The 14,352-nt window shown below is 44.6% G+C and overlaps 1 protein-coding gene across 1 annotated transcript in view; it reads left to right on the forward strand.

The window, feature by feature from the left end:
- Positions 1-13,421, forward strand: part of ADAMTS12 (ADAM metallopeptidase with thrombospondin type 1 motif 12) — a 202,623-nt gene extending 189,202 nt beyond the window's left edge. The window contains exons 21-23 of the mRNA XM_032213898.1: positions 6,147-6,320; positions 8,397-8,550; positions 12,866-13,421. Of these exons, the coding sequence (XP_032069789.1) occupies positions 6,147-6,320; positions 8,397-8,550; positions 12,866-13,014 (477 nt within the window). The 3' untranslated portion in view covers positions 13,015-13,421. The remainder of the gene's footprint in view (positions 1-6,146; positions 6,321-8,396; positions 8,551-12,865) is intronic.
- Positions 13,422-14,352: the final 931 nt, after the last annotated feature.

A 14,352-nucleotide genomic window follows, 5' to 3' on the forward strand; every position in this document is an offset into this window, starting at 1 on the left:
CGACTGATTCCTGGCGTTGTGAAATGGATCACGTCGGAGGTCACCACTTGTGAGAGTGAGCTTGCATTGATGATACAAGCATTCTCACAATCCGATGGACCACTTCACGAATCTCTAATTCCTAGGCTGCTTTGGCAATGAGACACACACGCACACTGCAGACTGGGTGAAAATGGTGGTTTCTGGCTAAACCAGAACACTTTTTATTAGGAAAGTTCAAAGAAAGCTAGTCAGCAATTTAATACAAACAAAGAATCTCACAGTATGTTACAAATCACTTCTTGATTACACATTCTGGCAGAAAGGCAGGGAGGAGGGACAAAAGGTACTCTTTGATAAGGGGAAATGAGGAGGTATGGAATTGTACAGAGAGCTACATTAGGCATATGGGAATGACTGATTTGTTACACGAGGAGACAAAGGATGCAAGGCTAATTCTGTGTGTTTATATCTCAGATAATAGAGGCCTCTCATCTCTGTGTGTATCTGTGTATTGCTATTCACATAGACACTCGAAATGAATTCGGCTTCCTTATCTAAAAGCTTTCCCAGGACTGTTCTTTCTATATGGCTCTTGGCAAATGTTCACTGGGATCAATTCAAATAGTTATTATTCTCTTGATCACAGCTGATCTACCTGGCCAATTATGGGATAGTTTCCCACAGCCTTCATTTGATTAACTTTAAACTTTAAATCATCATATAGTTCCAATACAAATTCCTTAATTTCTTGTTTAAAGGCATTAAACATTTTAAGGAGATATTCCTGTGTTAAAAATTCTCCAGTAGAGGGCATAGGAGACAAAGGCTGTGGCTCCAGTAAAAATTCTTTAAATTCTTTAGACACATTTGTAGCAAGACGCTTCTTTGACCTGGGTGCCATAATAAATAAACAAGTAAGCAGCGCTTTGCTCCCCTCTATTTCCAAAGAAGAAGAGTTTATTTTGTTAAGGAGCGGTCTGCAGGAAGGTAAAACCGGCTAAGTACATCCACTATCAATCATCCACGGAGAGAAATCGCCATTTTGAAGTCCATTTAGACAAAGAAGTCTCTAAGACAAATGGTGCTGGTATTTAAGATAGTAATAAAAGCATAAATCTCACAGGGGTGGGACCCGCCCGTATCAATTCTAGCTTGAAAAAACTTTGTTTTGTCCTGGGGGGGGCTAGCCTGTCTGGGGCTGCCAAAAAAAAAAAGGCAGCTGAGAAGAACTGGCTGGAGATAAAAGCTCCGCTCCGGCTGGATCTAATCTCTATCCACAGCCCAAAAAAAAGAAAAAGGCTGTGGCTTACGAATAGACCCTAGTCTACAGAGCTACTCCCTGCCCCTTTCTTAGCCAAAAAGGGGTGCTATCTATGATCTTATTTAGATATACAGACCAGATCTCTGAGGAGCTCGGTGGAGCCCTCCTCGGCAACAGGCCACGCCCCCAGGAAGTCTAGAAGAATATTATTTATTGTGGACTTCTGCTTTTGAGAAGCCAAAAGAGTTTGTTTTCTGACCCTGAGTAAAAACATTTACTCTTTTCCATAAGAAAGTAATGAGGGAAAGGCATTTTATTCTCCACATATCTTTGAAATGGATAAATTAAAATTAAAATGTAATGAACATTTACATTTTCCAAACATTGAAAATCAAAATAATCAAAATAGTTATACATTTTTCAAAGCTAGTTTTGAGGCTGATCTCTTCCTGTAGCGTGTTCCTTATTCCTATTAGCTATTATTATTTTTCTTACCAACTGAAATGCCTCAAAATTAAACATTTTATTAGTGACATTTCAATTGCTTGACACTTATTGTTATTCCAGGCTCTTGTCAAAAGTAGATCCTGGGTTTAATGACATTTGTGAACATATTCTTTTTAGAATTTCCACAGATGTTACAATGTTCAACTTGAACCAATTATACATGGGTTGGTCGATGCTTCTGTTCTTTAAGATTTGAAGTTCATTTGCTTTTCAGTAGCAAATCTTACTGGATTCAGTGGAATCCGGTGTACCTTGCTTTAATCACTCCAATTGCAAACACAGAATTTATAATTCTCACCTTTTCCTCACTGACAGACTTCAGTCCAGTCTTAAATGGCACTAGAGTGCTGAGTGGCTCAAGATTTAAATTGTCAGGCTTTTTTCATCAATTGCCTCTCCTTCAGAAATCTAGCTTCTTGGAAAACCTCCATAAGCCAGATATCGTGTATAATAATAAACCAACATTGTGGCAGTGCTTTCAGATCTGAGCTGCAAAAATCCGGTTGATCAATCAGGTGATTCCAAAGAGCTGATGTTCTGTTTCCCTTTGCTAGTTGGCTGGATTTTTTTTTCTTTTTTATGAATTTGTTTTTCTTTTCTTTTTTTATAAATTTTTTTTATTTTCATTTTCATAACACACACTCACATGTATACTATACATAGCCCATATCATATAGTATTAAATAATAATTACATCAGTTCCTCTTGTCAACAATGACCCCCCAAAAATAGAAACCCATTATAGCTCTTCTGCTCTCCATACACCTCTTTCTTCTACCACCCTCCAACTTTCTATCTTCCCTCAATCATCCTTTTCTACTCTACTTCCCCTCCCTTTCTACTGCTCCTCTCTCTACAATCCACTCCTCCTTATCCTTCTCATCTTCCCCCCTTACACTCTCTCCTATCCTTCTCTTCCCAGCTTTCTTCTTTCCCATTCCTCCTCTCCTTGGTGTATTTCCTCTACATGTCAATATGCTTAGCCTATCCTATTTTTAAAGAAAAAGTAGTAATAAGAATATAAAATAGTAATGAGAATATAAAATAAATTAAAAAATGCAGTATACATGTGGAGTCAAATTACGTCCAGTTGGCTGGATTTTTGTAACCCGAGTTGGTGGCTCTAATTGTGGTCTATCCTAACCATACTCTGTTGGCCAATTTGATCATTTCATAAGGCGGACTGAAATCCTTCCTTCAAATTTAGAGATCTGCCAGATTTTTGCTCCCTTACCTAGGTCCGTGATGGTGAACCTATGGCACGCAGAGCCTTTTCTGAGGGCATGCGAGGCATTGCCCCATGAGCTCCACTGCGCATGCGCGCACTGGCCAGCTGATTTTCAGCCTTGATTTTCGGCCATTTTTCACCCTCTGGAGGTTTTCATGAAGCCTCCGGAGGTCAAAAAATAGCCCAATGCAGCTCCCTGAAGTCCGGAGGCTTCAGTGAGGCCTGCGCACATGTGCGGGGGGCATTGCATTATGGGTGTGGGCACGTGCATGTGCGATTCCCCCTGCCCCCTGCTTTTGGCACGCCTCGACAAAAAGATTAGCCACCACTGACCTAGGTTGTTATTACAGCATTATAACCCCTGCTTTGATGCCTTGGTCCCTCTGACGTTTTGATGCCCTGAGGTATCAGGGCAAACAGACACCTTGCCAGTCCAAATACTTTGCTTTGAGGCAGGTGTATCCAACCTTGGCCATTTTAAGACTTGTGGACTTCAACTCCCAGAATTGTACAGCTAGCTATGATGGCTGGAGAATTCTGGGGGTTGAAGTTCACAAGTCTTAAAGTTCCCAAGGTTGGACACACCTGCTCTAAAGGGTGCTTGCTCAGAGCAAGGTATTGTGGTAAGATAACATGGTGGCCAGACTGGGTCTTTAGCAGTACCTCAAAACTGTCTGCAATCAGTAATGGGCTGGATAAAGAATAACAACTTGAAACTGGATCTAGACAAGTTATAGGCAGAGGTGGGTTCCTCCCGGTTTGAACTGGTCTGGCCGAATAGGTAGTAACTTGGCCAGAAACGTGACCGTACCGGTTCTATCCTTGGTAGCGCCATCTTGATTTTCTGTTCTGCACATGCGCAGAACAATCTTCATTGAAAAAATGTATTTCCCCCTTTTTAAATGTGCGCATGCGCAGACCTTTTTAAGTGCAAATGTGCATGCACGTACAAATTTTTTGGGGCAACGAACCGGTAGTAATGCCAGCAGGAACCCACCCCTGGATATTGGTACTTATTATTATGAACATAAAGGAGGTATGTCTGCCTCTTCTGAATCTGGGATGATGTTTTCCCAGATATGTCATTTGGGCCATGCTTTGGGACCTGAATCTCTGTTTTTCTCTCCTTCCAAGATTATGACTAATGCCAGTAGTGCATTTCATCAACTTTGGTTGATGTTGTGGCCCAACACCACCTGGCTGAGCTGTTGGTGGAATCTGACAGCGATGAACACTATGGGACTGCCCTGGAGGCTGAGGAAGACTCTGGGAGGTGTTCGGAGTCAGAGCAGGGACTAGAGAGACCTGTTGGCCACCAGATGGTGTCCGGGTCAGGGAGCAGTGAGGAAGAACAGAGGGAGGCTGTCCCTGATGCGTAGGACTGAGAGGAGGAGGGAGCAACTTTGGAAAAAGGCTCACAGAAGGAAATAGGAACAGGTGGCTACTGATTGGCCCCTCCCAGAGAGCTTATAGGTGGGACAACGGGAGGGGAATTTTTCAGGAAACAACAGTTTACTAATCCAGGTGTAGAGAAAGATGGGAGAATTTTGTGAGTTCAAGCCTTGTTTTCCTAGAGATAATTTTCTGTGCTCCTAGCCAAGGGGTTGCTTATCTCCCTCCTTAGTTGTGGCAGACAGCCAAGTCTGCGTCAGTATATATTAGAGGCTTGGGACAGAACAGGTTGATATGACAACTGTATGTCTTCCTGGAAAATAAATATTTAAAAATTAGGCTGTTGCAATAATCTCCAGGGTCTGTGGTAACACACGCTTCTGGGGGGAAAATGTCAGCTGTTAGACAACATGGTCTTGGGAAGAACATAAGCTGACCACATTTTGTCTGTGCTTAAAGCCCTGCCAATTCATTTCTCTGCAAAATACAAAGAGGTCATTATCTTTAAAGCTCTCCATGACTTAAAGGTTATTTGAGGAAACACTGCTTTCGGTATGAAAATCCATGCCCAACTCAGGAGATTTGCCAACAATGGCTGCACTTTTGTTGGAAATTTGCTGCTCCAACTCTTTAGCACTCTCCACTGGATAGAGATACATCTTTTTTGGCTTGTTGTTAAAGCCTCAAAGTACAACTTTTCAAATATCGTATTTTTTAGAGTTTAAGACGCACCAAGATTTTGAAGAGGTAAATTTAAAAAAAAAGTTTTTGCACTCTGCAGACCTCTCAAACCCTCTGCCCGCCTCATTTTTGTGGAAAAAATGGGGGATGCAGAGAGTTTGAGAGGCCTGCAAAGTGCTCGTGGGGGCTGGGTTGGGGAAATGAAAACAGGCCCGTTTTTTTGCCAGAAAGGGCATGCATAGCCTTTAGAAGGCTTGTAGAGTGCGCCTGGAGAAGGAGCAAAAATGAGCAAAAAATGGTCTCTTTTTCACTCATTTTTGCCCTCCCCAGCCCCCAGGAGCACTTTGCAGGCCTCCCAAACTCTCTGCACAGCCATTTTTGTGAAGGGGGTGGGGTTTCAGGAGGCCAAAAATGCTGTATTCAGTGTATAAGACGCACCCAGATTTTCATCCTCTTTTTTGGGGGGGAAAGGTGCGTCTTATACTCTGAAATATATGGTAAGCATCTTGAGCCTCGTGCAGATGTTCTAGTCATTTCTTTCCCTTTAAAGCTACCCAAACAGCCCTTTTAAAGGAGTGGTATTCACTTACCTTCCCTACAGGCCAGGCATGAAATCCTCTTATGTTCACTGCTGGTTTGGAAATAGGAGCGTGGTCTGCATGCGCAGAGCGTCTGTGATGACATCTGGGCTAGTGGGCAGAGTCTCCCGCTGCTGCCGCTACTGGTTCGCCCAAACCAGGGTGAACAAGCAGCATTCCACCTCTGCTACAGGTTCGCAAATGTGAGCATGCTCCACTCAGCCTTCCCCACATGCGTTTTTGATAATAAAAAAGGGGCCTAAATGGGACAGCATAGAGCCAGGGCGGGTTGGTGCCCCCCCCCCCCCGATTTCCACTACCAGTTCAGGTGAACCATTCTGAATTGGCAGAATATCATCTCTGCCTCTCTGTCTGGACCCAGATAGCAAAAGAGGTCCCATGGACCCCCTATTTCTGTGTGGCATCATACCAGTTGTGCTGTGCTTTCGCAAACAAAAGCCTCTCAGGGATCTTTAAAGCCACAGAGGTTACCTTTGTGCCTCTGTTTTCTACACAGTGCTCTTCCAGCTGTGGAGGGGGTTTCAAGACCCGCGATGCGCATTGCATGGATGTGCGAGAGAAGAGAACCCTGAGGCCGTTCCACTGCCAGGCTGTGCAAAGCCAGCCAGTGCTGAACATGAGCTGTAACATGGATCCATGCTTCAGGTGGCACACAGAATCCTGGAATGAGGTACAGTGCATCATTCTGATTAATTAACTAATTAATCACTTGCATATCGTCCTGGTGGAGCCTGAACATTCTCAAACTGTACAGAACGTAGAGCAGTCTTCCCCATTGTCAGCCCAACAAGGTAGCAGTAGCAATAGCACTTAGACTTATATACCGCTTCGCAGTGCTTTACAGCCCTCTCTAAGCGGTTCACAGAGTCAGCCTATTGCCCCCAACAATCTGGCTCCTCATTTTACCCACCTCAGAAGGATGGAAGGCTGAGACAACCTTCAGCCTGGTGAGATTTGAACTCTGGCAAGCATTCCATCTCTCAGGCTGGGGGGTCAAACACTACACCCCTCAGACAGGGTCCGCAACTTGGGAGTCCTCCTGGACCCACAGCTGACTTTCGAACACCATCTGTCAGCTGTGACCAGGGGGGCATTTGCCCAGGTCCGCCTGGTGCACCAGTTGCGCCCCTACCTGAACCGGGAGGCTCTCACAACAGTCACTCGTGCCCTTGTGACCTCTAGGCTGGAGTACTGCAATGTGCTCTACATGGGGCTGCCCTTGAAGAGTATTCGGCGACTTCAGCTAGTCCAGAATGCGGCCGCGCAAGCGATTGTGGGTGCACCTCGCTTCACCCACATAACACCTATCCTCCGCGAGCTGCACTGGCTACCTGTCGATCTCCGGGTACGCTTCAAGGTGCTACTCGTCACCCATAAAGCCCTTCATGGTAGTGGATCTGGGTACTTGAGAGACCGCCTACTGCCAATCACCTCCATTCGACCAATTAGATCTCACCGATTAGGCCTCCTCCGAGTTCCATCTGCCGGTCAATGTCGACTGGCAACCATGCGGAGGAGAGCCTTCTCGGTGGCAGCTCCGACCCTATGGAACGATCTCCCCGTGGAGATTCGTACCCTCACCACCCTCTAGACCTTCCGCACAGCCCTTAAAAACTGGCTATCCCGTCAGGCCTGGGGCTAAAGATTGCAACCCGCCCTAATGGTATGAATGTTGTGTTTTAATGATGTATTGTTCTATATGTTAAAAGTTTGTTTCCCCCCCCCCCTTTTTAAGTTGTAAGCCACCCTGAGTCCCCCCAGGGAAAAGGGCGGCATATAAATAAACTTAAATACAAATACAAATAAACTGCCAGATTGCAGGCAGTCGGCAGTCTAAGTGCTATTGCTACCTCTGCAGCAGGTTCATTTTGTTGTGTGTCCTCTTGTTGGTCTCACGGGGTAAAGAGGGTCAGGAAGGAGGAGGGGAGCGATGCCTTCAAGCAGGGCAATGCAGTAGGAATCCTGACATTCTAGCTAGGGTCCTGGAGTCCTCCCCTAGTCTTTCATTTCAGCTACTCTGTTGGGATAGTGGCAAGACCAAGAGCAGGGAGGGAAGGAAGTCACAGGAGCAGGAATAATATAGGACCGTGATGGCAAACCTATGGCACGCATGCCTGAAGTGGCACATGGAGCCATGTCGCTTGGCACGTGCAGCAATGCCCATTCCGCTTCTGGGTTTCTGGCGTGCATGCGCCCGTGATGATCAGCTGGCCTTCATGCATGCGGCAGTGCCAGAAACTGGAAGAGCTGGTCTTCCGTTTTCCAGCGTGAGCATGCGCATCAGGCAGCTGATCGTCGCTCGCGCATGCGCGCCAGTAATCGGAAGACTAGCTGGCCAGCATGCATGCGCGTGCTGGGAACCAGCAGTTCATTTTCTGGTGCACGCATGCCCCCTGGGCAGCTCCTCTTTCAGGCTGCCAGACTAGCGCGCATGATGCCGAAAAGGTTCACCATCACTGTTACAGGAGTTCCTGCTAATAACTACCTGGTCCAGAGCTGCAGGGTTTTGCAGGGTTTCCTCTGGAGCAGGGGTCTCCAACCTTGGCAACTTTACGACTTGGGGACTTCAACTCCCAGAATTCCTCAGCCAGCACATGCTCTGGAGTGTCTACTGAACCAACAGTTAGCTTGCAAAGCTTTGCCAAAATCCCGTGGCATTTTGAGAACACAGGGCATGGTGCTAATTCCCAATCAATGCAGCCTTTGTGCTTGGAATGTGTGCTTTGTCATTCCAAATGTCTTCCAGTGCTCAGCTTCATGTGGAGGGGGCACTCAGAAAAGGCCCGTGCAGTGCATCAGGGTGGACGACCATGGAACCAAGGAGGAGAATTGGTGCGAGCAGGAGACCAAGCCTCCAGATTCTCAGAAATGCAACCTACAAAAATGTGTGAAAAATATTGGTGAGTATATTCCAGCAAAGCTCTCTCTAAGAAAACTATCCTGGATTCAAAATTGCAGGCAGCTCTATATTACAAGCCGGTCCATTGGAGACCTTCTGGTGTTGTTCATTACAAAGAGCAAATACTTTCATTAGTTGATAGATTTTTGAATTAATCTCTGACTTTAAGGATGGGAAGGAATCTCAAGAAAAGGTTATTGGAATGCATTTTTAATATATTTGCATGAATTTGCACGTCTAAACACTGGCTGTGTCCATAGAACTTGTTATGGAAATAACCCATTGTCTGAGTTCATGTTATACATCAGATCATAAAAAATTTCATTAGGTGTGTGTGTGTGTGTGTATCTTTCCCAAACAGCCTGAGAGCACTAAGGGACACGGTGGATCAGTGGCTAAGACGCTGAGCTTATCGATCAGAAAGGTCAGCACTTAGGTGGTTCGAATCCATAATGCGAAGTAACGGAGTGAGCTCCCATTACTTGTCTCAGCTTCTGCCAACGTAGCAGTTCGAAAGCATATAAAAATGCAAGTAGAAAAATAGGGACCACCTTTGGTAGGAAAGTAAAGCGCTCCATGCACCTTTGGTGTTTAGTCATGCCAGCCACATGACCACGGAGACCTCTTCAGACAGCACTGACTCTTCGGCTTTGAAAAGGAAATGAGCACTGCCCTCTAGAGTTGGGAATGACTAGCACATATGTGCAAGGGGAACCTTTACCTTTATCAGTAGGCCTGTTATCATGAAGTAGATGCTTCACAACAAATTTAGCATAAAATCAGCATTTGTAAATGTATTTTGCACTCATTTAGGCTGAATAGGTGCATCACAAACTTCCTAGAATTGCACATTCTGAAGGAGGATGGTATTCTAATGTACATACTGATTAATCCAGGAGGAAGCAACAGATTTCTATAAAGAAAAATTTCATTAGACAGATGTGTGTGTGTGTGTGTGTGTGTGTGTGTGTGTGTGTGTGTGTTTCCCAAACAGCCTCAGAGCACTAATAGTACAGCTTTTATTATTTTATTATATATACAAAATAAATACAAAGAAATTGGGTAGCTATTTTCAGCAGCTCTATTGTAGTTAGAGCTGGAGGATTAATAAGATAGACCATAACCTACTACTAGATAAAGTAGAAGAATGTGGGTTAGACAGCATCACCACCAGATGGATTCGTAACTTGTTGACCAACCGCACACAACGTGTAGTCCTCAATGGAACTGCATCTTCATGGAGGGTAGTATGCAGTGGAGTACCCCAAGGCTCTGTTTTGGGCCCAGTACTCTTCAACATCTTCATCAATGATTTGGATGAGGGAATTAGTGGGGAAGTCATCAAATTTGCAGATGACACCAAGCTGGCAGGAATAGGCAACACTCCAGAAGATAGGCTTAAGATACAGAAGGATCTTGACAAACTTGAACATTGGGCACTATCTAATAAATTGAAATTCAATGGTGAAAAAAGTAAGGTTCTACATTTAGGCAACAAAAACGAAATGCACAGGTACAGTATAGGTGGTACCTTGCTCAACAGTAGTAACTGTGAAAGGGATCTTGGAGTTCTAGTGGACAAACATTTAAACATGAGCCAGCAGTGTGCAGCAGCTGCCAAAAAAGCCAACACAGTTCTAGGCTGCATAAACAGAGGGATAGAATCAAGGTTACGTGAAGTGTTAAAACCACTTTATAATGCCTTGGTAAGGCCACACTTGGAATACTGCATTCAGTTTTGGTCACCACAATGTAGAAAAGATGTGGAGACTCTAGAAAGAGTGCAGAGAAGAGCAACAAAGAGGATTAGGGGACTGGAGACTAAAACATATGAAGAATGATTGCAGGAACTGGGTATGTCTAGTTTAATGAAAAGAAGGAGACATGATAGCAGTGTTCCAATATCTCAGGGGTTGCCACAAAGAAGAGGGAGTCAAACTATTATCCAAGGCACCTGAGGGTAGAACAAGAAGCAATGGGTGGAAACTAATCAAGGAGAGAAGCAACTTAGAACTGAGGAGAAATTTCCTGACAGTTAGAACAATTAATCAGTGGAACAGAAGTTGTGTCCATAAGTTGTGAATGCCCCAACACTGGAAGTCTTTAAGAAGATGTTGGATAGCCATTTGTCTGAAACAGTATAGGCTTTCTTGCCTAGGCAGGAGGTTGGACTAGAAGACCTCCAAGGTCCCTTCCAACTCTGCTATTGCATTGTATTGTATTGTATTGTATTGTATTGTATTGTATTGTATTGTATTGTATTGTATTGTATTTGGCTGAATGGAGATGGAGGGGATGAGATATCTAACTGTGGTTTATTTTGCAGTGTACAGTTACCTGTGGTGGAGGAGTACGCACTCGTTATGTCACTTGTACAAAAAACAAGGACCTCCAAGGTCCCTTCCAACTCTGCTATTGTATTATATTGTATTGATTGCTATAGCCCACAAACCCTAAGGTCTCCAGATGAAACCAGCCTGCAATCTTGGCTGAGCGGTCCAGAGCTGAATAGCAAAGCTGTCCCTCAGCAGGTGGAGAAGGGGGGGGGCAACTCGTAACTGAAAGCAAAGAGCAGCCTCGAAACCAGATCAAGCCAGCTGAGACACCACCACCCACCAGTTTGCAAAAGAAAAAGCTCCCAGCCAGCAACACTAGAGCAGTGGTAGAAAAGAAAGTAGTTGGCAGTCTCACCACAGAAGCTACCAACCATGTGTACTTCGGGTGAATTGTAAACATTCGGTCTCAGAGCCACTCTGCTACAGTGGATCTGATACAATACAATACAATAGCAGAGTTGGAAGGGACCTTGGAGGTCTTCTAGTCCAATCCCCTGCCTAGGCAGGAAACCCTATACGTTTCAGACAAATGGCTCTCCAACATCTTCTTAAAGACTTCCAGTGTTGGGGCATTCACAACTTCTGGAGGCAACTTCTGTTCCACTGATTAATTGTTCTAACTGTCAGGAAATTTCTCCTCAGTTCTAAGTTGCTTCTCTCCTTGATTAGCTTCCACTCTGTTTATTATTATAATAAAATGGGTCATAAGTTCATGGCAAAAACTAATCAAGAGGAAAGACATCTAATGAAATGCATGCTGTCCAATAAATTGCAAAGAAAGAGACATCACTTTTCATTTTTTCACAACCCCTCTCAACTTGTCATCCTCCAAATCAGAATTCCAATTTTCCCACATCCAGCTGGCCCGAGATATTTTGTTCCTTGTGCTGAACAATGTTGTCTCACATATCCTGTCATTCCATCTTCAGAAGCTGGTTGGACTGAGAAATGATTTTTTCCCAACATTAAGCATTGTGAACTACAAATAGTCCTCAACTTATTACCACAATTAAGCTCAAAATTTATGTTGCTAAGCAAGACAGTTCAGTGAATTTTGACCCATATTATGACTTTTCTTGCCACTTCAGTTGTTAAATTAGGAACACGGTTGTTAAGTGAACCTGGCTTCCCCATTGACTTTGCTCACCAGAAGGTCGCAAAAGATGATCCCATGACCCTGGAAAAGTGGGACACTCCAACTGCCAAGCATCTAAATTTTGATCACATGACCATGTGGCAGGGGTGGGTTTCAACCGGTTCGCGGCGGTCCCCGCAAACCGGTTGGTCGGCGAACCCGGAAGTAAGTAACTTCCGGGAACGGCGAAGGGCCCACCCGCCCGCCCGCGCTCCTTACCCGGTTTTGACTAGTTCTGCGCTTCCACGCATGCGCAGGACGCATACAGCGCCTGCGTGATCCTCCAGGAGCGGCTGGAGCATCGCACAGACGCTAGTACGCATGCGTGCACTGCACGCGTGCACGAGGACGCCGCCGGCTCCGTTCCAACCGAACCAGTTGGAACGGGGCGAGAAACCCACCCCTGCCATGTGGATATTGCAATAGTTGCAAGTATGAAAATGGACATAAATCCCTTTTTTCAGTGACGTAATTTCAAACTTTTGTAAGTCGAGGACTATCTGTTTATTGTCACAGATTCAGGATTGGTACAGACTCCAGAGTGGTTGTATACACATTAATTCCAGCTAAGAAAGACTTTTATTACAAACATTTATCACGAAAGATTACCTGTCATTTTTTATTTAGAACCGTTTAATTTATCCCGTGCCTTAATCTTCTATTTTGCTTATGCATCTCTATTCTTCTGTCCTTCCTCTAACCTTTTCTAAGTTCTAACTATCTGACTCTTGATCTTGATTTCCTATTTATCGCCAGGTTCCTTTCATTTTCTCTCTGATATTTTGTCTTATCTTAACTCAGTTGCATGAAACCCCAGTAACTTCTCTTTGTACTCATATTAACAGGCTCACCCTGCAGCAAGGACAGACTGTCCGTGAACTTCTGCGAGAGGGTGCGAGATATTGGCAGATGCTCTGCGCCTTCAGTGAGGATTCAATGCTGTCAAACGTGCAAAAGATCTTTGGCTGCCAGCACAATGGAGCGTGAGAATTAATCAAATCCGAATCGTCACCCAAATAAAAACTGAACTTGCTAAGATGGACTTTGGAAATAAAGAAAAGTCTTCTACAATTTCCAGCATGATCTATGGACCTATAATTTAAACCTTCCCAGAGGCAAGGCAGCCTTTTCAAACATTGGACTCATTATTTTTGTATGTTCTATATATTATCCTTTTTTTTCTTTTCTGTACCTGTTGGCAGTTCCTTTAATTTCATTTTCCTTCTCTGGGTCGTTCCCGTCTCGATCTTTCTGGCCCAGTTTAAATAAGGTTTCCTTGCTTTAATGAATCAGTTTTTATGTTGATTCCGCAAGAAAGCTCTATTGAAAGTAGAAAAAGATTTTGATATATCCAGGTATGGGTCTTATTCTATATTAAAACGGCTAGGTCAGGGGTCAGCAATATGCGGCTCTGGAGCCACTTGTGGCTCTTTCATCTCTCTGCTGCGGCTCCCTGTCGCTAAAATGTGTCACAACCGCCAATGTGCGACATCCATCAGCACACAATTTATTAAGCTTTTTGACCCTCAATAGGCCAACCATGGATAAATCCAAGAAAAGAAAAGTTTCAGAAGAAAACAGAACCTTTAATTCAAATACATATGCTGGTTTTGGGAGCACTCAGGAAATAGTCAGGCACGGGAAGGGTTTTGTGGCTTCCAGTGTTTTCTTTTCTGTGGGAAACGGGTCCAAAATGTTTAAGGTTGCCAACCCCTGGTCTAGTTCAGAGGCTTATTAATGTACAAGTTAGCATTGTCATCCACTGACTTAAATATCCCCTTTTCAAAAATGGCCATTTTTGAAGCTACGGTTGTAGAACCTGAGGCTCTTCAGATATTTTTTTTCAAAATTCAGCCAGCATGGCTTACACCAGGGGTGTCAAACTCGATTTCATTGATGGCCACATCAGGGTTGTGGTGGACCTGGGGGGGCGTGGCCAGAGTGGGCATGGCCAGCTCAACATCACTTGTGTTGGGGGTGAGTGACACTGCTTTTGACACTGCCAGTGAAAAGGGTTCCTGACTTTCGTTTTCAGCTGCAACGGCCTCTGCCAGCGAAAACAGAGCTTGGGAAGGCTGTCCGTTTCACTGGCAGAGGCACTGCGGACTGGTCCTTCGCTATTTCCCAGAGCAGCAGCGCGGGCCAGATCTAAGCACCCCACGGGCCAGATCCGGCCCCCTTGAGTTTGGGACCCCTGGCTTATACTAAAAAAAATTGATGGGAGGTTTTTCCAGACAACACTTTCCCTTCCTAGGATTGCAATTTTCTTCTGAAATTCTACCTGTGAAGAATTGTAAAAGTTGCCGTGTTTGTGTATAGCAGATTTATACCT

Source organism: Thamnophis elegans, chromosome 3 (genome assembly GCF_009769535.1).
Source record: "Thamnophis elegans isolate rThaEle1 chromosome 3, rThaEle1.pri, whole genome shotgun sequence".
Taxonomy (NCBI): domain Eukaryota; kingdom Metazoa; phylum Chordata; class Lepidosauria; order Squamata; family Colubridae; genus Thamnophis; species Thamnophis elegans.